At 46.3% G+C, this 23,002-nt stretch overlaps 1 protein-coding gene across 1 annotated transcript in view; it reads right to left on the bottom strand.

Moving 5' to 3' along the window:
* The window catches only part of LOC126530258 (uncharacterized), a 55,796-nt gene that overhangs the window by 16,814 nt on the left and 15,980 nt on the right, over positions 1–23,002 (bottom strand). The window contains exons 4-6 of the mRNA XM_050177578.3: positions 11,309–11,455; positions 7,105–7,187; positions 246–474 (exon numbers count right to left, since the gene is read on the bottom strand). Coding sequence (XP_050033535.2) covers positions 246–474; positions 7,105–7,187; positions 11,309–11,455 — 459 coding nt within the window. The remainder of the gene's footprint in view (positions 1–245; positions 475–7,104; positions 7,188–11,308; positions 11,456–23,002) is intronic.

Consider the following 23,002-nt stretch of genomic DNA (forward strand, 5'->3'; position numbering starts at 1 on the left):
GGGCTCAACTTTTATGTGCTCGACGACCGATAAGTTATCCTTGAGGTCATTTGTGCAATATCTGACCTAGCCTTACAATGAGTGTCTTTGAAAGAATCAGACGAGTGTCCCATGGGTCAAATGGAAAGACATTGCGCTTTGTTATTTTAGTGGACCTAAGTTTCATATTGTACCAGCACATACCTAATACCCCTGAGTTAGAAAAATGGGAACATTTGACAAACGAACGTTTGGGTAACACCTACCAAGAGAGCGCTGCTCAACACAAATTCGTATATAGAGAAGGAACGTGGCTCCCTTATCTTCGTGGCATAAACAGCTTGGAAACCTTCATCGGTCCAGACTGCGTAGTGGCTCTCGTACACATTTACCACTACCTTGATTTCCGCTGGGCTTAGTGTCGCGTCCTTGCGAATGAAAAAGGTCTCATTCGGGTCGTCCTGGCTCAGAAGGACACGAATCTGCACCCAAGACCTGGAAGAAAGCCGCGCGTAGCACGCTTTCACGAAGGTTCTTTTATCCAGGCATTTTTTTCTCTCTCTCTTACAGAATACAGTTCTTATAGTTTATATTAAGCCCAGTCGTGTCGGACATCAGCCATGAACGCTACCGGTCAACTTCGCGTCGTCGAGCAGTGCCGCCAACCCACACGATAAGTACCGTCTTTGCTAGCCGATGTAGACAACCACGGTTTCTTTTTCGCTTTGCCGCTGGAACAGATGGATGTTGAAGATACCGATAAAAATCTTGTATGTGGCGAAGTTTAATACCCGCCTGAGTCCATGTTTAGGGAGATACGATCGCCTATTCCCGCGGTAAACATAGCACAGCATGTGTCACGTCTCAGATAGCGCTACTTCCACACTCTGATTTGCACACTAAATATGGATTATCAAAATCCCCAATCGTAGGCTATTTTAGTCGCTGCGCAGTGCATAGGTCTTTGCACGATATCTATTCAACGGCGTCTTGCGCATGTCTACTCCATTCTTACACCTGACGATAATGCACGAACAAACTTACGTAAACGCTTCAGACAGCAAGAGAAAACAGGGGCGCCTATAACGTAAAGCTATTTCAAACGTTTCCAATTCTGCAATCAGCGCTGGGTCAAGAACGTTTTTTTGACCACCCCTACTTCGCCTGTCTATCATGCGACGTCACGAAAACCGCGATATCTCCCAATCTGACATGGCGTGTACACACTGATTGTGCATGATTCTAATGAACAAAAAAAAAAATATGATTTTTCATTCGACGCCTTCTCGCCATTAACCGTCTGCTATAGGTCAGAAGGTTTCAGGCTGCACCCACTTCACCTGTCTGTCACTCGAAGTCATAAAGCCGCGAAAACTCATTGCGTCACGGGGACATGTGCGCGTTAAAGATGCATTATTATGCCGTAAAAAACTGATTTTTTTTTCTGTATAGCCGGAGACTGCCCTATTCTGAAAGGAATGGAAGGTGGCTGGCGCCTATCGCTCAGGCAGTGGCTACTTGCACCTGCCGCAGAGCATGGGTTTATTTGGGTATAACAAAACTTCTTGAGCAGCCGTGTAACGTCATCGAGCCCTTTCGGCAGGTATACGACCTCGCTCTTCCAACTGTTCTTTGCAGAGGAATCGTTTTAGCGTCACTTTTAACTCTCCGTTACACGTCGCCGCGTTTTTAGGCAAGCCACCGCAAGCTAAGTAAGGGAAAGCGGACCTATCGCAGACGCCGGCCCCTCCCTCTTCATCCGGTTTTCCTTTTTCAGCGCGCTGGCTTGACCCCATCAAAACCCTCTCCATCTGAGCGCACTATTTACTTCTTGTCAGCCAACTAAATAAGAAAAACCGCTTAGTGTAGGCAATGCTATTCCTTTTGAAAGCAAACAAAAGTGACCTCCTATTAAGGAGGAGAGCGTTTCATTGAGCTGTTCAGGCAACGCTGCGGGTCACCGCACGTTGCTTGTGTCGGCGGTTACGTAAATTGGACGTCAGGAAATTCGGATAAAAACATATTGGAATAGTTTTAGGTTATCGGGCCCCAGGTGTTACTACACATAGGAATGGGTAATGCTCTAAAATATGGTAACAAGAGAACTGAGCAGCGCAGATCATTTAATACAAAGATTCTAGCCCAGCACATTGAATTTGCGCAATGTTGACGATGCTATAAAATACATTTAGCTGGCAAATTTTGGAAAGCTTATAAATGCTGAATAGTCTATATCAGCCACCGTCGCTGTCTGTGCCGGTCGCATTTATATTTTATTGCATTTTCTTATTTCTTTAGCAAAGAAAGGTGTGATCCGAGCAGTAGTGGAAAACAGTTTAGTATATAGTATATAGTATAGTATATAGTATAGTATAGTATATATAGTATATATAGTTTAGTATATATCTTGTTTTTTTTTTCTTCTCTCTTCCTTCTTCTTTTATTCCCTTTACCTCTTTCCCCAGCACAGGGTAGCCAGCCGGTATTTACACTGGCTATCCTCCCTGTCTTTCCTTCCCTTTTGTCTCTCTCTCTCTTAGTATATAGATCGAAATGACGAAAAAAAAAAGGTTCTAAATGTGCATAAATAACAAACAAGTCTTAAATAAACTGTTGCTGTATGAAAGAACAATATATATATGCAGAGCTGGTAGTAAAGAAAATTTCTGAAACAGGAAATATTTTGAAAAGTAGCCAAACAAAGGAAACATATATGTATATAGAAAGAGAAAGGGGAGAGAAAAAGATGCAGCCTATATAAGACATAACTGACGCATACCACCCCAAAAACAAAAAAGACATCCGTGTGTTAAACGAGCATTTATGCGATGTGCATGGGTATATAAGCGGACACGAATATATCAGTAGGCACAGTTTTTCATTTGTTGACTGTTCTTGGTTGAAAGAAAATTTGAAGGCATTAGCACGAGCGAATGCAGGGATTAGCACATTAGGGTTGCGATACCGTGGGCGGCTTGCACCAGCATTTATTGACAAAAATAATAGCGATTTTATTAGCACGTAATACAATGCTGCCTAGAACGCCTCCACTTTGCACCCACTCAAGGGTTTAGTAAAAATACTGGTCGGCAAAAATTTTCTTGAAAACGCTGCGTCTTAATCCGAAAATTCCGGAGATCGCACTACAGACTAGTTTCCTGAAATTATGTGGTGATATCGCCGTCTACAATTTAGGGAGCAAAGTACATTTCGCTGTGAAAACAACAAAAAACAATTTTGCAAGATTTAAATTGTCTTTTTTTTAGCGAGAGTTGTCGCAACACATTGTACGTTTTAGACGCCTGATGAAAATATTTTTTTTTTTACGCGGCCATCCGTCAGTGCGGCTTCTTATGTCTAGTCAAATAGTGTCGTTCTCTTAACGACACTAATAGTGTCGGGATCTCTTAACGTTACCCAATACACGGGAATGTAGAATGACGTGTTTAGTTGCAGCTCACGTCTGCAGATTGGAAAAGAAACCTGAAGCATGTTACCTTTCTTCTTGCTTCTAGAATGCTAAGATTATTATCCTTTATGATTTCTCTAAGTGAGTCATCACGGCGGTAACAACTAAATATCAAACGAACAGCGAATCTATTGAGGTGCTCCATTTCTTGATGTCTTTTTTCGTGAAGAAACTCCAGCCAACATTAGCATATTCTAACCGCGTCCTTAGCGGTGAGGTGTCTGCTAAATACTAAACAGGTAAAGGAGGATACTTCAACTTGTATCTTAGGACACCTAACTTGCGTTGAGCAAGCGCCTGTTCATTATGAATATGATTTGACCAGTTTGGGCAATTGCTAATCGTATCACCGATATGGTTAAAAGACTAGGTTTCTGCTATGGGGGCATGTTTATTAGAGTAGTGATATTCGAAGGCAGGCTCTTTAGTGACAGTCATAAACATGTTTCTTTCCATCGATAGTTTTCATTTCACAGACATACGACCAATCGTAAACTGCGCTAAGGCTTTCGTTTAAAGTTACATGGTCAACAGTATTGTTATTTGCTTTAAACAGCAGTCACTTACAAACAACCTCATACTAAACCTTTCATCAAGTTCCGTGTTTAGGCCAATAATGAACACCAGGAAAACCAGAGGTCATAGCAAGCATTCTTGCGGCACTATGGAATTTACGGATAGCTGTTCTGAGTGTAGTGGAGAGGACGACGCGGGAGGCGATGCCACTTGAAGTCGCATTGGCGCAGGAAACGCGAATGTCGGTGGTGCAGGTCACGCGGCGACGTCGGCATAGGTCAGAGGTGCAGCCACGGGAGGGCAGGGTTGAACTAAAGGTAGCGACTCGGCAAGTTCCTCGCGAATGGCGCGCCTAATGGGAGCAGCCAGAGATGTGTCAGGCTGGCGAGGTCGATCGTTGAGAGGCAGCATAGACACTTGGCCTACCACCTCCTCATGAATGAAATCCTTAATCTCAACAGAGAGCGATGTTGCTGGCGTGGAATTGGAGCGAAGCGTGAGGCCCGAGAGACAGTCGCCAGGTGCAACCGCGCTGCGCGCAAGGACCCCCTTTGTCGACGCAGCCCATCGAAGTTCTGGCAAAAAGTGACGACAGCAATGACAGAAGTAGGGTTTCGCGCGAGGAGCATTTGAAATGCGTCGTCCTCAATGCTTCAGCATTGTAGTCCACTGTAGTCCTCCATAAAGAAAGCAACAAAATCCCTATAAAGAAAGGCGTCAGGCAGGGAGATACGATCTCTCCAATGCTATTCACAGCATGTTTACAGGAGGTATTCAGAGACCTGGATTGGGAAGAATTGGGGATAAGAGTAAATGGTGAATACCTTAGTAACTTGCGCTTCGCTGATGATATTGCCTTGCTTAGTAACTCAGGGAACCAACTGCAATGCATGCTCACTGACCTGGAGAGGCCGAGCAGAAGGGTGGGACTAAAAATTAATCTGCAGAAAACTAAAGTAACGTTTAACAGTCTCGGAAGGGAACAGCAGTTTACGATAGGTAGCGAGGCACTGGAAGTGGTAAGGGAATACATCTACTTAGGACAGGTAGTGACTGCTGATCCGGACCATGAGAGTGAAATAATCAGAAGAATAAGAATGGGCTGGGGTGCGTTTGGCAGGCATTCTGAGATCATGAACAGCAGGTTGCTATTATCCCTCAAGAGAAAAGTTTATAACAGCTGTGTCTTACCAGTACTCACGTACGGGGCAGAAACCTGGAGGCTTACGAAAAGGGTTCTACTTAAATTGAGGACGACGCAACGGGCTATGGAAAGACGAATAATAGGTGTAACATTAAGGGATAAGAAAAGAGCAGATTGGGTGAGGGAACAAACGCGCGTTAATGACATCTTAGTTGAAATCAAGAAAAAGAAATGGGCATGGGCAGGACATGTAATGAGGAGGGAAGATAACAGATGGTCATTAAGGGTTACGGACTGGATTCCGAGGGAAGGGAAGTGTAGCAGGGGGCGACAGAAAGTTAGGTGGGCAGATGGGATTAGGAAGTTTGGAGGGTCAACATGGCCACAATTAGCACATGACCGGGGCAGTTGGAGAAGTATGGGAGAGGCCTTTGCCCTGCAGTGGGCGTAACCAGGCTGATGATGATGATGATGTCCTCAATGCTTCAGAAGAACTTCACTTTGGCCTATTTGGTGTTTACTGCATATATATGCATAAATATGTCCTCAATGCCCTTGAGGATATGCTTCGCCTTGTCCTCTTCACTCATGGTGGAATAGACGCGGGCGCAAATATCCACGACATCCTCTATGCAGCTGGTGTAAGTCTCGCCGGGCTGTTGAGCACGCTGGCGTAGGCGCTGTTCAGTACGAAGTTTTCTCTAGGCTGGGCGACCGAAGACTTCCGCGAATGCTGTTTTGAAAGCGGAGCAGGTTTGTAGTTCCCGTTCATGATTGTGGAACCAGAGGTTCGCGACGTCAGCAAGATAGAAGGTGGCAGTACGTAGCTACGTCGGGTCATCCCACTTGTGATCACTGACGCGCTCGTAGATAGAGAGCCAATCTTCCGCGTCAGTCTCACGTGATCCGCTAAAAACAGGAGGGTTCCGCTGCTGCTGGGCAGCGCCGCACATGATAGGAACAGCGGATGCTCCAAGCGGATTGTTGGGAGCCTCGTTCATGGCAGCGACTGGAGCAGTTGTCAAAGTTCCGCTGCGAAGTTCCAGGGTGAGGTCAGGGAGTGCAGCACCTCCCACCAAATGTAATATGAGGATTTATTATAAGAGACTAGGCACAGTCCAGTTGCACCGGCAGTACACGAACGCAGATCGCATGCACAGCCAACACAAGCGCGTTTTCTTCGTCGTCCTCTTCACTACAAGAGTAATGCCTTTCAGTGGTGACAAATTGTTTTGGCTTGCTCAAATAGGCAGATACACATTTCATTTGACTCGATGGAAAGTCTAGACAGTTAAGTATTAGAGTCCAAGAAGAATAAGGGAACCTGTCGAAAGCTTTTCTAACGTCATTGAGTATTACGATTATCTGCAATCTTTATCATTAATTGAGGTGTTTGCGTCAACCGCCAAAGTAAAGAGTAGTAGTCAAAAGCTGCGTTGCGATAAGGAGGGAATTTTCAGTTTTTTTCAAGGAAATTCGTCTTGCAATTAGAAAATGATGTGCTCGAATAGTTTGCACAATCTGCACTTCTAAGATATTTGATGATAGTTAGGTAACAATGCAGGTTCGCCTTTTTTTTAAAGAATGTGAACTGCCTGAGTGAACCGCCAGTCTGCACGGACTACACCATGTGCAAATGAAGAGCGACAAATTATAGTAAGAAAACGGGAAGGTAATTCGGGCACAGTGGCGAAAAAATGTATTCGGAATATTGCCGCGTGTTGGTTTTCTTTCAGAAGCAGGGAAAAGACGACTTTGCGAGTTATGAATTTAGGCCTCATATAAGCTGTGCGATCAGTAACAATGCGGACATGCTGGTTAGATTTAGAGAAGGCGGAATGAAAGTGTCCATCAACTCGAACGCCTTTTTGGGTAGCCTGAAGTGACAGCTACGAAAGGTTGGTTCCCTCAAGACCATAAACCACGAACATGCACATTTAGGAAAAGCCGTTAAAGAAGGTGACAAGTAAGCTTGCTTGACGTAAAGCCTACATACCGCTTATTATCGAGTGCTGTTCCGCTGAAGCTGACATAAGAGCCCGCGTACAGCACTGGCATGAGTGGCACTTCCAATCCGTTCTGTAAGAGATGACAATTATTTATTCAAAATGTGAAGAACCTGTGTCTTCGGAGCCTCCGGTTTCGTGATCGATCACAGTTGCTTTGCTAGTGAGCTTTAGTGCGCTTGAAACAAACGCTCGGAGAAGATATTTCATTGCTGAAAGTTTAAAATTTTTTTTTAGCTTTCTCTCGCTTTGCTTTCTCCATAAACTTGGCCGATGCTACTACAACAGGCAACTATGAAAAAAAGAAAGAAACGTCAGTTAGGCTTCCACATTTATCTTAAACGTTAAAACATGTTTACACACGCGCGGTATACAAACCGTTCTTGTAGGCTGAGTCTTTGGCAAACTAGCACAATAAGAACGTCTTTTCATGCATGTGCGTTCAGAAAGGCAGTGACAAACGGTTTTCTGTCGTTTGTTAAAAAACATTACCAAATATAAAAAAATAGCCAGAGTACAAGAAGTCACATGGTCAGGAAAGAGAAACCGTACAAGAGTAACTTCTTGGATGTTCTATTTTTTCATTTCTGCAATATTCACCAACTGTACGAAATCACTGAACCCAACAAGTAGTGTCAATACACTCGATGTTAGCGGAAGTATATTTTTTTACTATTCTCAGGAGATTTGCTCAAGCTAATACCCTAACCACAAAATCGGCGTTTACGACACTGCGCTCTAAAGAAAAACTCTCAAAATGGGTCATGTTAAAGTTGGCTGTCATAAGCAATGGCGTAACTTTAAGCTCTTTACGTTGGAGAAGGAAAGAAAGAAGGTTAAATCACGTTAAAATTGTGGACAAGGGGAAAGAATACGCGTGTGTTCCTTCCTTCCACTTTTTCTCGTGTTTTTTCGCGCAGTTTTAACCTTCTTTGAAGTATGATCCAACTAGGCAGCAAGAATATGTCCTACTAAAGAAAGAAAGGATTCAGTTTTGTTTCATTCATTCTCTGTTTTGAAGTTGCTAAGCGGTGTATTTACCTCAATATTACAAAACAGTGATGTAGGACTAGGCACTAAGAATTTGCGAAATAGAAGCCTCAGCTGCTTATGCTTCGTAATCCAAAGTTTAGTTCTTGGAATAACAACAACAAATTACATTGTTATACTATATACGTTCCAGGTTATATGGTAGTCAATCAACTCTAGAACTAACTGTACTAAAACTTGTTTCCGCGCTTGCTTCAGCATTTAGGGAACATGCGCTGAATCAAAGATGACGTCTTATATGTTCGCCCACTACGTGTGTAGCAGTGAAGCGGTTTACACGACATGATATGACTAAGGGATCACAAACGTATACCGACTTTTAAATGATAACGTAATTTCCTATTATTAGTTGGGAGCATTGGGTGTGCTGTCGCGCTGTAATGACAATGAAGAACCCAACTCTGGCCCAATTGAGTCACGAAAGCTAACCCCGGCATTCTAGATCGTTTCGCAACTCAGTACAGCACCTCGACTTCAGAAAATGCATGGCAGCGTCACCCCTCGAGAGAAGTGATCACTGCGCTTCAATCACACCCCAGGAAAAATGTTGAGAAGCGCAGCCTTTTTTTCAGCCGATTGGCAGCGCTGCGCATTGCAGGATGGTGGAACGCAGGAAGGGCATCGCGTAGAGTATCGTTTGAGAATATGGTAGCAGTTATTTTTGGTACGAACAGGTCGAAATAGGTGACATTCAAGCACGATAGCGGCGAGCACACGCGTCGGTCGTCAGACAATGATTTCCGGGTTAAGAGGGTAGGCCATTTATGCGTGACTCATTGTGCTTTCCTGCATAATCGATGGTACTCCCATTTGTACGAAAATGTACGCCAATCTACGCTTCAAGCGTGCGATCTGATTAGACATGCCGGTGCACTTTGGGGTTAGTGATAACTTAGCAACACTGTTACCAGGGTAAAACGGTCATTGAAAAGAGACATGTGCTCGTGTCCATTCCCTCTTCTCAGCAACCATAACCCTAACCCTTACTAAAAAACATGAAAGCAAAAAAGACGCAGTTTCGCTCGCAATGCGAAGCATCGCTTGTGATGGCAAATTGGTAGACAAATATAGAAAGTAATAATAGTAGTTTTACCGGCAGTATACACTTGGAAACATTAGCTTACTGAGTGAACTGACAGGCATGGTGTCAGCGCGCACAAGCAAACATGAACAAATCACAATAATTGAGCGCGAACACTCGTTGTCAAAATGCTGGCGTCAGCGAGCGCTGCAGCAGCAGCGAGAGAACTAACCTTCCTGCTCTCTATCGCTTCAACGCAAAGTGAGCCTACCAAGGTACGAGCCGTCCGAAGGCACTTTCAAGATACGGCACGCGCCACCGCCTAAAGTAAGCACTTGCTGGCACAGTTGAAGCCGCCTCCCCTTCCCTTCCGCGCTGCGTCCCGCTTTCCTCCCTTCCGTGCGCGAGATGGCGCCGCGATGGTCAGTTCCCCACACGCCTGGCCGCGAAATTCGCAGTTGCTGCCGGAGCACAACGTCGCCACGCCTTCTTCCAGGGCCTTTCGCGAGACTGCGCGCTTGCTCCCCGCTTTCCTGCTTTGCGCGCGCCAGGTGGAGCAGCTATCGTTGGCGCCTCTCGCTTGCTTTCATTCGCACATAGAGCATACGGCGCGCGATGTTGGTGCGGTCGTCACTTGACTTTAAACGGAACATCACGGCAATGCCGTCAGCAAAAATGCCCCTGGAGTGCCCCTATAATTTCTGTCGCAATAAAAAAATAAAATCACGAGGGGAAGAACAAAGCAAGTACGAAATATATTTTTCAGACTCCGTTGGCATGCAGAGAATGGGTTGGGCCCCTGTAGGTGAACGGCTCCATGTCATTCATGGCGCCACTTACATTGCGTTACACCATCGAGCGGGACTTCACAGCCCTGTGCACGAAGGCGTCGAGGAATGTTGACATACTTTTATCGAGAATGTTGCTAAACTGAATAGCAGAAGTCACTAAGATTTCGCTGAATTTTGCACCAATGTCTCTAAGCTTGTCGATAAAACTGTCTGCCTAGCAAATTTTATATTCTCGTTACAATAATGAAATGCGGCTAACGACAGCAACTTTTCGTCATACCAAACTATTTCTTTGCTTTAAGAGTGATAACTATTTCTTTAGCATTTAGTTGACGAGTTGGGTTGCCATGAATTATTCGATTCAGAAGGAGCACGCTTGACCTACGACAAAGTGATACAGGCCAACAATGGCCATGTCGCAAACGCTTGCCCTTTGCGCAAGTCCGTGTTGCTTTAGAAATTGTGCCACATTTCTTTACACACTTTCAAGGATCTAGGAAGTGCGATAACAGATGTGCTAGAAAATGGTGCCATTTGACATGCCAGTAAATGTGAAAGATGAGAAATCAGTGATTTCCGAACTCATTTATTCCAACATGGGCATTTTCACTGAAGGCTACTACCTTAATGTTTCTTGTCTGCGTTTTGCTCAAATAACTGCGCTCACTCGCTGTGGGGTAACAGTGAAAATTTAGCTTGTTTTTAACTTTACTTTTACTAAAATGATCAAGAGGAAGCAACGCCCTGAAGAGATCAGGCTAAGCCACAATCATTTAATAAACCACCTTACTTTGTCTTCGCTCTTACATAAACTAAAACTTCTGCATTATATCTGCATTTGCTATTTTTTCCTTTTTGCGAACAGCCACAAAGTGCTAGGCAAATAGAAACGTTTACCTCCAACAAAACATCGTGACCTCATCGCGAGGGAGGAAACCCGTGATAGAACATCGAATCAGATCTTAATCTCGCCAACATCATCGCTTCACTGCACTTTCCCCTCAAGGTTGTGAAAATTGCCCAAGAGGTAGCTTCTGATACCACGCCGCTGGCAGTGCCTTATTCGGCACTGTCAAGACAACGTTGTAACATATGGAGGGAGTCGCATTTAATTAGCCCATTTTATTTTCGAATGTCACACCAACTTTGGGACATTCATCTGAACCTTTAAAAGCTCAATCTAGGCAATAACCAAGCCTAGTGTGCACGCCGTTTCCATGACACACAAATTATTGGCAAAACATTAGTTTAGGTTAAATTTTTTCAGAATCTCTTCCTTGAATGCGCTTCCTGACGATCAGCATGCAATACAAAGGGCAGAAAACAACTTACTCCGCTGAAGACGTATGCACGCCTTCCATTCGATTCTGTAAAATGCGCCTCGTAGACGGTCAGCGCATCGGCATGGATGATTAGCCTCCGCAAGGAGCTGAATCTCCGGATAGGATCTTTCAAAAATTCCTTGTCGTCCCAGTAGAACTGCGTGTGTGATCAAGATATCAGAGAGATCATACCTCGCCAGAAATACGGTTATCTATTCACAAAAGGCATAACATCATGCAGGAATTCCAAGCAGTATTCGAACGAACGCATGGTTCGTTCCTTTGAAGAATCTTGAGTACTTTCCTTCCGCACTGAATGATCCACCATTATTGACTTACAACTCGGTTTTGACGTAGTAGTTCTGCGGAAACCCGCAAGGTGGAGAGAAGTAATTAATAAAGGCAAAATCAGACATCCACCCGTTCGTAGCAATTGCTACAAAGGAAACCCAAACGGGTTCCTCGAAACAAAAGCCTCAGAGTTGAAGAAAAATTCGTCCTGGTCCGGGACTCGAACCCGGGAACACCGCCTTTCCGGGGCAGCCGCTCTAACATCTGAGCTAACCAGGCGGCTAGCAGATGGCAGGGCGAAGTCGAATTTGTCGACAACACACGAAGCAAGGCAAGTGTTTGACGTTGTAGTTCTGCGGAAACCCGCAAGGTGGAGAGAAGTAATTAATAAAGGGAAAATCAGACGCTGTTAATAAAGGGAAATAATAAAGGAAATTAATAAGGGGTAAATCAGACGCGGAAACTCCGTGGAGTTTCCTTTGTAGCAATTGCTACGAACGGGTGGATGTCTGATTTTCCCTTTATTAACAACTCGGTTTTGTCAAAATTGCTGCGAAAGGGAAGGTAACGTTTTCCATTAACTTTTGTTTGACAGGAAATGATCTATACTTGAAAAATGCTCAAGTTAATAATGATGAAATTCGTCACATATTCTCGGTAATTTCTATTACGTATCCCTGCTACAACAGCTACTACAAAAAGCGCTGCATCGGCAGAGAAGCGAGTGCTAGTCTACGATGATTCAAATCACCAAATGAAAGTGCGCGCTTTTAGAGACAACTGGTGGCGTTGTTCTCAGCTAAAAAAAGGCAGACACTGTGCCGATGTTTGCGAAAGTGAATATAGGACAGACAGAACCGACTGGACGAACGCACCCAGCGCGCAGAGGATGTAGCGAACAACGTTGAGTGTTCTTAGAAGTGTACCTAGAGGGGAAAAAAAACTAAATCTCATAATTTCTCAAGCAGCATTACCGCGCTAGCAACTTCTTCAGCAGAATAACGTGCATGCTCTCCGAGTAATGCTTTCAAAGCATGAGCGACATGGCACCATCAGGAAGAATTTTGTAGTTCACGTCACAACAGTGGCGCAACCCTTTGTATGGTCGAACGCAGCGACTGAGGAAACTTTCTGGCAAAACTTCGATGGGTAGGATTCTACGACAAAACTTGAACGCCCAGGTAGTACTAAACTTGTCCTCGGCGGACGCTGCAGGGGCGTGCATCCACTGTTGCGTGATGTGCAAACGTGCAAGTCGGCGGACTTCCTCGGCTTATTCAGTAAGGTAGCATTAGGTATGTGAATGAAGCCCTGTCATCATGCGGAAGCATAGCATCCTGAATGGTTCTAGACTTCCCAACAGTAAACACGACAAAACGGCTAAAAGCTTGTTGTTTACTGTATGGCAGTGTTGCAAGCGAATACAATGTAAGAAGGATCCGAAGCCACGTCTCATGTTGCACATATGCATGCACGAATAGCACGTAAGCAATGGTTCTGTTCAATCGCTCCGCCAGTCCTTTCGTCGGTGGATGGTATTCAGTCGTCTTGAAGTGGCTCGTGCAGCTCAGCTTGTACACGTCTTCGGGCAGCTGGGCCATGAACACTGTTCCTCTGTCGGTAGGCTAATGGCGTACGACGGGCCGCTATGTCGAAGCAAGATCTCGTCTGTAAAAATTCAGAGCTCTTCCACAATGTAAAGATGGAAAACCAGCGAAGTTGTATTCCTCAATAGCTATATTAAGTTCTACAGTGAACTCTCACTTGAGTGAACTTCAAGGGACCGAAGGAAATAGTTCACTTAACTGAAAGTTCACTAAACTTAATATTCACTAGACCAACATAAGACATGGCATGCAGAGCCAAAAGTTTGAAGTGTAATTCATGGAGCAAAAGACATGGCATCCATAGTGTTGGAAATGTGTGAAATGGAATTTGTACCTATCAACAAGTACAAGGGTCATAACAGTTATAATGCTGCCTTTCTCACTTGGAATAGAAATCTGTAAGCTTCTTCTGCACTTGTACTTTTAAAGCACAGGAAGTAACAAAACTGTCCAAAGAGTCAATGTTTTAGTAGACTTCTTCTGGCACAGCTTGCGGTTGAGACAGTCTCTCAACTTTCCAATGTACCCTACAACCTCAGCTGGACCGTTGTCCAGGCGCTGAAGGATTTCCATCTTGTCCGAGAGAGAGAACCGCTTCCGTTTCGCCGCACTCATCTCGAAAGTGGGTACGCAAATTGCCGTTCTTACTTAAAACTGGAAGGCTGAACGGAGCCGATGAAAAACACAACACGTGGATCGTTTGTGTGCACACGCGGAACCGACGAGACTGGAAAGAAAGAGACGACGACCATGCCACGACTAGCCGGTCGGAAAAAAAACACACCACGTGGTTTGTGGTGTGACAGATCGCCGCTTTGCTCTGGTGGCGTTGTAAGCGCCAACGATGTTACTTTGTTCACGGCCTCTGAGGTTACATGCTTGCTCGTTTTGTTCGGGAAATCTTGGAGGCCATGCCTTGTTGCGGTTCGTTTTCCGTGCCGCCGCTTTGCCCCAGGGGTGCTGTAGCGCCAGCAATGTTACATTGCCGCTGGAGCGGCGGTTTGATGTGGGCGGGAATAGGTTGCGCCTATAGTGCAGGGCGCAAAACTTCGTTAAACTGAAATATTGACTGTTCCGAAACTCGCTTAAGTGAAACATTTTTGCATAGAGTCTATAAGGAAACTGCCGGGGATTTTTAATATGATCGTTATTCCGAAATATTCGATAAATCGACCTTCGTACAACTGAGACTTTACTGTATATGGTGTTATGCTATATTGGTTGAATAAAGGCACAAACACATAACTTCGTTGTTTGTATCGTCTTTTTTATATACTTATTGTAATGTTTTTACTCCTTTTATTTGATTTTATTATTTTCATTTGTTACCGTTTGCTTTTGTTCATAGATATGCACAGACCTCTCGACACGCATCGTCTTAGACTTTCGTTTGGGCAACAGCGTTCATCGCTCCGGCGCATTGTTTTTGTCATCATCATAACTTCCTCGTTTCTTTCGTATCCTTTTTTTATTTTCTTTTTATTTTTATTTATTCAAAATTTTTAGTTTTCGTAATTATCATATTTTTTATTTGATTTTCTTATTTGCTACTTTCTTTCTTTCTGCCTTTTCTTCTTTTTTTTCCTCTATACGTATAGACTGACGTTTCGACAAGCATCGAGCCCGTTGGCGTATGTGCCATTGAACGCGGACCCTTTCTGCACTATCGCCAGGACTGGCCCACAGGGTGATTTGTTTTTGTGAGCATCTTGGGGACACATTTCTTTCCAAATCCTAGCCATAGACACCTTCGGTGTAAAAAAAAAGAACTGCGCAGCATCGGCAGCCGTAGCGCTTTGCAGAGCCCTGGTGTCGGCGCAGCGCCCTACGTCATCTGCGGCGGCTACGATCCACTTGTCCCCGGCAGACGATAACTGAAAATGAGGCCATGCCGCTTACCTCGAATGGTGCACAAAGGGATGTGACCGGTTACCGTACACTTGCGGACTTCTAGGACGGTGATTTCCGGCGTTGACGTTCACGGCAGCTTTTTACGCAACCCTTAAGACGTGCAGGAAGCTTGGCACAGTAGTATCCCTGTCGAGTGCTGGCGAGAGTTCGTGAAAGTGGCTAAGAGACAAGACATGTGCTTGTCGTAGGATGCAAGTGAAATGTCGTCGCGCATATCATTAGTTTGGATCACAAAGTGAGAGTTCCTGTTTCCGTTCAAGTTTTTCTTTACAGGAAGTCGATTCGCTGGTAGAACGACGAGAAACTGCGACTAAAGCGGCTGGCGCATGGCGGACTTGCCATATGCTCACAACTATAGCGCGAGTTTTCTTTCGAAACTTCTGTCCTGAGACTGCACGTAGCATTATATTCTGGTTCATGGCGCGAATATAACGCGTATGTTAATATAACTTTGCGTGCTCCCGATGCCCTCCGCGCCTGCTGCCCCTTCGCCTCGCGCAAGAGTTGCGAGTTAGCAGCTGCCACTGCATTTCGCGCTGCCCTATTTTTCTTTTTCTATCTTCGAAGCCTCATGAGGCCACATCGATGTGGTGCCAGCGCATTAATCACAACCTTGGCCAAGATTATCAGCTTGGTTGTGCAGGCGTGTGACTCGAGCGATCTTTGAATTCACCCGGGGCAGCACCAGGCAATCCGTGAAAGGCTTTGCCGGGGCTCGAGTGTGTCGCGGGCATTTCTGCAGTGTTATTCGTCCAGTCACCTTAGTGAGTGTCACGGAGGACGATGCCGTTCACGGCGGCAGAGCAAATACACGTCAGCACTCATCCGTGCGTTATATCTTGTAGCGGCAGTTCGCAGTAACGAACAATAAAGCCTTCAGTGCACACGCTTTGATTCGACGTTTCTTGTTTTATTGCGGCAATACTTCACTTTACAATCATAATATACTTCGTTTTCTTCTTTCATTTCTCACAGACCAGAGTGGACGTTCGCGTTATGTTAGCGGCCGCGCTATTTATGTGCAAATGCGGTACACCCATCGCCATTTTCTATGATTAGGCAGACATCGGGATACTCGCTCTGCTGTGCGACCAATTCCGCTGCCGTGAGTGCCTGCATGAAATCGCTGTCATTCTCCGCGTCCTGGATTGCAAATTTGAATGGGTGTGGCTTACAAATACTCGGCAACTTCGTGTTTCGTGACCGGATTTCTACGATATGGTAAGAATAATTTCCAGTAGACGAAGGGTCTGGCGTGCCAGTTGCCCAGATGGGTCTTGTAAATCGGACAACCAGCACAGATAACGATGGTCGGACACCAATTTGAAGGAGCAACCGCAGAAGTGAGGCCTAAATTTTATGCTGGTCCGCACAACCGCGATACATTCTTCTCTGAGAAAGAGTATAATTGACTTCGGTGCGTGAGAGAGCACGGCTTGCGTAAGCTATAGCTCGCTCGGTGCCCCTTTGGTGTCAGACGGGCACGGCACAGAGGCTTACGCCGCTGGTGTAGTTATCTCAACATCGTTGTCAGAGTCATCGTCGAAGTGGTGGTGTCTGCAGGTGTTGTTGCGCAGCTCTGTGAAAGCCGCGTCCAGCTCATTAGCATACAGGCTAATGGCGCGTCTTCGCGTATGAGATGAGTCGCACTATCCGCAATCCGAGAGCAGCTGGCAATGAAGCGGCGTTAGTAAGCCGCAGAGCCGCAGAAAGACGCCCCGCTGCTTTCTTCTCACATTCAAATACGATACCTTTATTACCTTTCTTTGTCATATAGGCAGTTCCGTAGTCACTCTGGGCACACTGCTTGTTAGGTGAGTAGGCAACGGTGGAACGTACCCATGCATAAAAAAAACGCGATTTTTACTTTGCGTGCAAACTGAAGCGGGGCCCTGTAAATCTGTAGATGTTTATACGACCAGGACAACAGATTCGCAATAATTGCATTTGCAAAACAATTAAACGAACTAGTAAATGTGCAGCTCATCGTAACAGCATGATAACGCGTTCTCATTATTTACAAAGGAGAATGAGACCTAAAAATTATGAACCATTTCACTGTGTGAAGGTGGTTAAAATGCAACGCTGTTTAGCACGTGACACGGAGGTGACACACATATATATAGTTTTGAACAAAGGTGCGAACTCATTTTTTGTCTTGATGGGAGCTCATTATGACCAACAATACGCACGCTCATTCATTGTCTTGATTGGCGGTTATTTTACTCGCAACTGCAATCACATTCTTTGATAAAGTGAAATTGATGCACGTACGCTGCTGGGTGGCCGGTTGGGCCGGATTGGTGTGACATCGCAAGGTACGCGTCTACAACACGGAATGCGTAAATCGCTCCTTTTTCGACGCCGACACATCCACATTGAAACCACTGACAACGACAGCAGGGGTAGTGACATCGCAGCTAATTCACCAAAAGTGAGCAGCCATGAACCATACGCGACTAATAATCGTTGCATTTTTTGCTTGCGTTACAGTGAGGTCCGCATAGCTGTACCGGAGAAGCGTGGATCTCTGCGCTGCGGAGCTCCGAGCTTTCACGTCAAGTATAGGCTGTCCAGAGAGCGTACGATGCGGCAGTGATCCTTGGCCTTCCCGTCCCGACGTGGGAGAAGACCGCGGCTTCATCAAATCCCTGAAAAGGGACTATCAGAGCCTCTCAGGACCATCAATAAAGTTCTCTCTCTCTCTCTCTCTCTCTCTGTCTGTCTGTCTGTAACCAGTCCAAGTGGGACGCCTTGCTGAAGAGCTCGGATTTCCCACACCAACTACAGGCCGTCCAGAGGGCCCGCGCAGTCGCGGAGAGTCACCATCCTGTCCCGTCGTGGGCGGAGCCACCAAATTGATCGGGGAACTTTCGGTTCCACCAATCAAGTTCCTCAGGACACTCTTAATAAAGTTCTTGTCACTGTCACTGTTCGCTTCACTTTGTCGAACGCTTGTAGCCTCTGCCTTACGGGGCTATGAGCCATCGCATTTTTCGCTTGCTTACGGGAGCATGAATGCTTCCGGCGGTATGAGCCATTATTGATGATAGTTTTTATTCACGGAGAACAAGAATGCAGAGAACCCCAGCGATATACAGCTTCGCTGTAAAAGGAAACCCCATTAAATTTCTAACAGCGAAGAAGAAATGCGTCTATGGCAGCAGCCTTGTCATGCTGACGCCGAACACCGTCCGCAATCACAAGGCCGAGAAACCCGCGCTCTTCGTCCCCAACGTGGCACTTCGCTGCTTTTTGCGAGAGGCTAAAAGAATCAAGCACTTCCAGCGAAATCAGCAGACGCTACTTATGTTCATCAAAGTCGCCAAAACTACGACACCTTCATCCGCATAAATTAGACTAGCGTGCCATTTCAGACCAGCAAGAAGAGCTTTCGTCATTCTTTGGGATGTAGCTAGTGCAGAACATAGGTCCAATGTATAAACACAAAATACTTGACTCGCCGCTGTCTGCCGAGATAATCATCTATATGGGGCAATAAATGAACGTAGTTTTTGTTATGATATTAGGCTCTCTATGTGCAAACTAAAGCCTGCTGTTTGATCTTCTTTCTTTACGAAGACGACCAGCAGCGACCAGGGATTACTGGAATGCTGTATACCATTATCCCTAAGCCTCTTTGACTTGTGCTTGTGTCACGAAAAGTTACTTGGTCGAAACTTGTCAAGTGTGTTCTTTTATGGGTAAGGCGTCATTATATATTCGGTGTTTGGTCATGCTTTTCTGACGTACCTTAGATGACGATGAGAGGTAGTCCTTCAATTAAAGCAGCAATTCGTGCAGCGCTGTCCGTTGTTGGTCCGAAAAACTCTAAATAATGTCGGCGTTGCTGAGGAACGAAATAGTGTTAATTTCTGTTGACTGGTGCCCGATGTCCCTTGCTGCAGACGCGAAGCATTCAAGAACGTCTGCTATGGGGTCGGCGAAGGCGATAGCTGTGCGAATAAAAAGCTGCCTGAACACTGAAATTCAGCCCAAACAGCGCAGAACGTGTATCGCGAAGCGTGGCGAGGCTTCGGGTAGCGCAAATAACTTGTGTCAACGAAAGCAAGAAGTTTCCTATGCGACTGCTTGACTTTCTCGACCAGGACGTCCGCCCACGGTGGCAACGTTATGCTGCCAACAGAAAAGCAAAGCGCGTTAAGATGGAAGTCGTCAACACTATCTGCTGCTCTCTCTGTAGAGCTGATGGTCTCCTCTTGAGGTCTATAATGGCACTGAATTTCCGCAGAAAGTTGGCTTCCTGGATAAATACTCGTTCAAATTCGTGAAGTAGAACGCAGCTGGTCAAAATTTACATTCCCGAATGCAGACTTTGATTGTACACATGCCGACGGGGCCGACTACAAGCCGTGCCGGCAGTAAAAATTTGTGTTTCGTACGAAGGCAAGGAACTTCCTCCAACTTCTTCACTAGTTTACTACTGATGATCTAGTAGTCGGCCACTATTTCGAACAGCCGAATAACCTCATGGATGTCGAGCACCACTGGCATATCTAAAGACAGCTGGTTCCAGATTTCATTTGCTGTCGTCGTTTCTCATCTGTGCTCACACAAATCGTACGCCATACTAACGTCGATTGTCAGCTGCCTCACCCCCGAAGGTAGCTGTCGTGGATTTTCCCGCGAAAGGCTTGGCGTAAGCCACTGCGCTGCCACGGGACAGCTCCGGGAATTGGCGAAGACCACCATTAGTACGGTGATCATGACTGTCGCCACAGGGGCCTTAGCATGCGCTTCTGGATTGGTACTTTTCTATCGCTATGACTCTCGCCAAATTTAGGCCTTGGCGAATTGATAGCTAGAATCCTGCATGCCAAGGCTTGGTTGGGTACAGGCAGTTTCCGTATACGTGTCCGGTTCTACCACAGTGATAGCACAGGGGCCACCTGTCTGGTGTACGCCAGACGCATGTTTCCCTCTGTGGTGGGCGCTGATGGTCCACTTGCTGGATAGGTTGCAATGGCAGACGCGTGGCGGGAGACGTGATGAGTACGAAGAGCGGTGAAGCAGGAAAGGAACGTCGCACACCTTCAGCGCATAATGCATCGCAGATCTCGGTCGTCACAGGCTGGTGTTGCCACTGGAAAGCGGAAATTGCAGAGCTTGCTCTACTTCATTCCTGATAAGGCTGGAGATAGGTCCAACAGTAGGCCCAGGCAGGTGGCAAAGCCGTCCTAGGTCTTCGCTCTCATGATTCTAATGGGGTTCATTGCAGAAGCGTTGTAGAAGCGGCACTGAATTGCCGTTCGTGCACAGCTGTCTGCTGCTGGAGCACTTGTTCCATTGTCGTGACTTCAGTCAAAAACTCGACCACAGTCATTTGGCGTACATCGAACGAGGTCAACGAATCGCTCCTCGTTAACTTCACATGAATTGCTTTAGCTGATGTGGTGCCATGTTAGCGTAAGCTCGATGAAACTGCTGCACTGTGTCTTCAAGGTACGTAGTAACACTTTCGTTCGGTCGTTGGACACGCATCTGAATGGTTCGATCGCTTTCTTCACGTTAGATGGAGTTTCTGTATCTTTCGCGCAGGTAGCGACATGGTTTTCTTCAAGTTTTTCTCTGGTTTACTGCTGCAGATCGAGTAGTAAGCCCCTATTTCGAATAGCCAACTGACGTGATGACTGTCGAGCACCGCTGGCATATCTAAAAGCGGTCGGATGCAGAGTTCATTTGCTGTCGTCGTCGAATCGCTCCTCGTCAGTGCTCGCACAAATCGGAGGCCATACTAATGTCGATTGTCAGCGGCCTCACCCCCGAAGGACGCTGTCTTGAACTTTCCCCTGGAGGGCTTAGCGTTAGCCACTGCGCTGCCACTGCATCGTGCATTGTCAGAAAAGCGGTCTACGATGACTGAAATTACCGAGCAAAGGCGCGTGCTGTCTCAAACCACTTGAATCTGAAGCTGGGTCACTAGCTCAGGTGGACATCTCTGTCTTTCCTGTAAATAAATTCTACCTATTCCCTCCACGACTGCGCAGCTCCCATTTCGACGACCAACTCTGGGCGACCCAGCAGGCCTACGAAGCGAAGAAGAGGCAAAACCTCGACGTCCCATTATGGGAGGCCTAGGCCCAGCCGACTAAACTGCTGGTTCTCATTAAAGTTCACTATCTCTCTTTCTCTATTCGCTCCAAGAAGGAAACAGTTCTCCCTTGTCGTACAAGGGGCGAACGCCGTCCTCCACGGTGGAGTACGCGTTCTTTGGATTTGTCATGTCATTCCAGTCATTGAACGCTGCGATGCGTTCATCCTGAGTCTTGCACCCCTCGGAGGTGGAACCATAGCACGCGTTCACCGCTCGTGGGTTCTGCAACATCTAATGAGTCGAGTTGTGCATTCCATATTGTTTCGTGGAGTAGGCAACGTTGCCTTGGGAAGAAGTCCACGCTGAGGGAGCAATCATTGAATCTTCAGCTGGCCCGGTGAACAGGTATGGTCACTAACAGTGCGCTGACATTCCTGTTACCAGGGAGGTACTTGTGTATACTTCCAACATCGACTGCGACTACCCCTACATATTGCCACGTCCTACAGAAGGTCCTAAAAGAGGCACTAGATCTGTAGAATAACGAAGAATAGTCTACGACGGCTGAATTGCTGAGCGAGAGCGCGTGCTCTCTCAAACCACGTGAACCTGAAGCTGGCTCACTGCACCTGCTCGCATTGCTGATGTAAATGCTGACTTCCCTAATATATTGCATTGCCAGTAAGAACAAGTCTCGAGGTGGTGGTGGTGGTGGTGGTGGTGGTGGTGATGTTGAAGCAGGCGGGGTTAGCCTGGCATACATAGCCGGCAATTGTTCCGCCTGATCCTCCTTCGAGTTGAGGTCAGGGGGTGTGTCACCAGGTGTCGATGAGCCCCGTGTCTCGCAGGAAGGCTATCAGCAGTCGTTGCGCTCTCTTCCTGAATGCCGCGGGCCCTCCGGGGAAAACAACGTCTTCAAAGGTCCTGTGCGTGAGACCGCTTTTTTGCAGGTTGTCGACCAACGCTTTTCTTTCTGTGTCAAACTGTGGGCATAGCCAAATGAAATGTTCGATGTCACCAATGTCACCACAGAAAACATAGAGTGGGGAAGCGCGAAGCCCAGTCTTGAATAACCAAGCTGGGGTGTATGCGGAGTCGGTCCTGATGGGGTATAAAAGCGTCGCTTGTTCGCGTGTAAATCCATGAGTCACACAGGATTCGTGTGGATTCTTGCGCATCTGTCTAAAGTGAAGGCGGATTGCATCCTTAGGGTTTTGAAAAGCTTTTGGAGCTTTCACTTTTGGGACACATGTCAGCGCTAGGCGTGCAAGGGCGTCAGCTTCCTCGTTTCCATCAATTCCTACGTGTGATGGAATCCACTGAAACGTTATGTTAAATCCTTTGCTCGCTAGGTCGTCAATCAGTGCCAGAGACTGCCTTGTAAATTTCTCTAGAGGTAGGCCCCGATGTAATCTTTGTAATGCTGACTTGGAATCCGTCAGCACCACGACATCTCGTGCAGAAAAGGCACGTAGTTTCCCCAAAGCCGCGGTGATTGCGGCGCTTTCTACTGTTGTAGAGGAAACTACGCGATCCAGTCGGCCAGACCATGACACATCAAGGGATGGTATGCAGAATGCCGCTGCACAGCTATCTGTTTGTGCGCACACCGAACCGTCTGTGTACACTTGTAGATGGCTTTGAAACACAGCGCTCAAGTGGTCCAGCACAATAAACTTGGCTTCGGCAGTTGAAATGGTGCGTTTCGTCGGTAGGTGGGGTACATTGAGGCTGCAGCTAACATCCGGAAAAGACCATGGCGGGTCAAGGCGACTTCGTTTAGGCCATTCCAATCCTAAAAATCGGAAGGTGTTCAGCGCCGCATGGAAATGTGAGCGAG

Source organism: Dermacentor andersoni, chromosome 5 (assembly GCF_023375885.2).
Source record: "Dermacentor andersoni chromosome 5, qqDerAnde1_hic_scaffold, whole genome shotgun sequence".
NCBI classification, from domain to species: Eukaryota; Metazoa; Arthropoda; class Arachnida; order Ixodida; family Ixodidae; genus Dermacentor; species Dermacentor andersoni.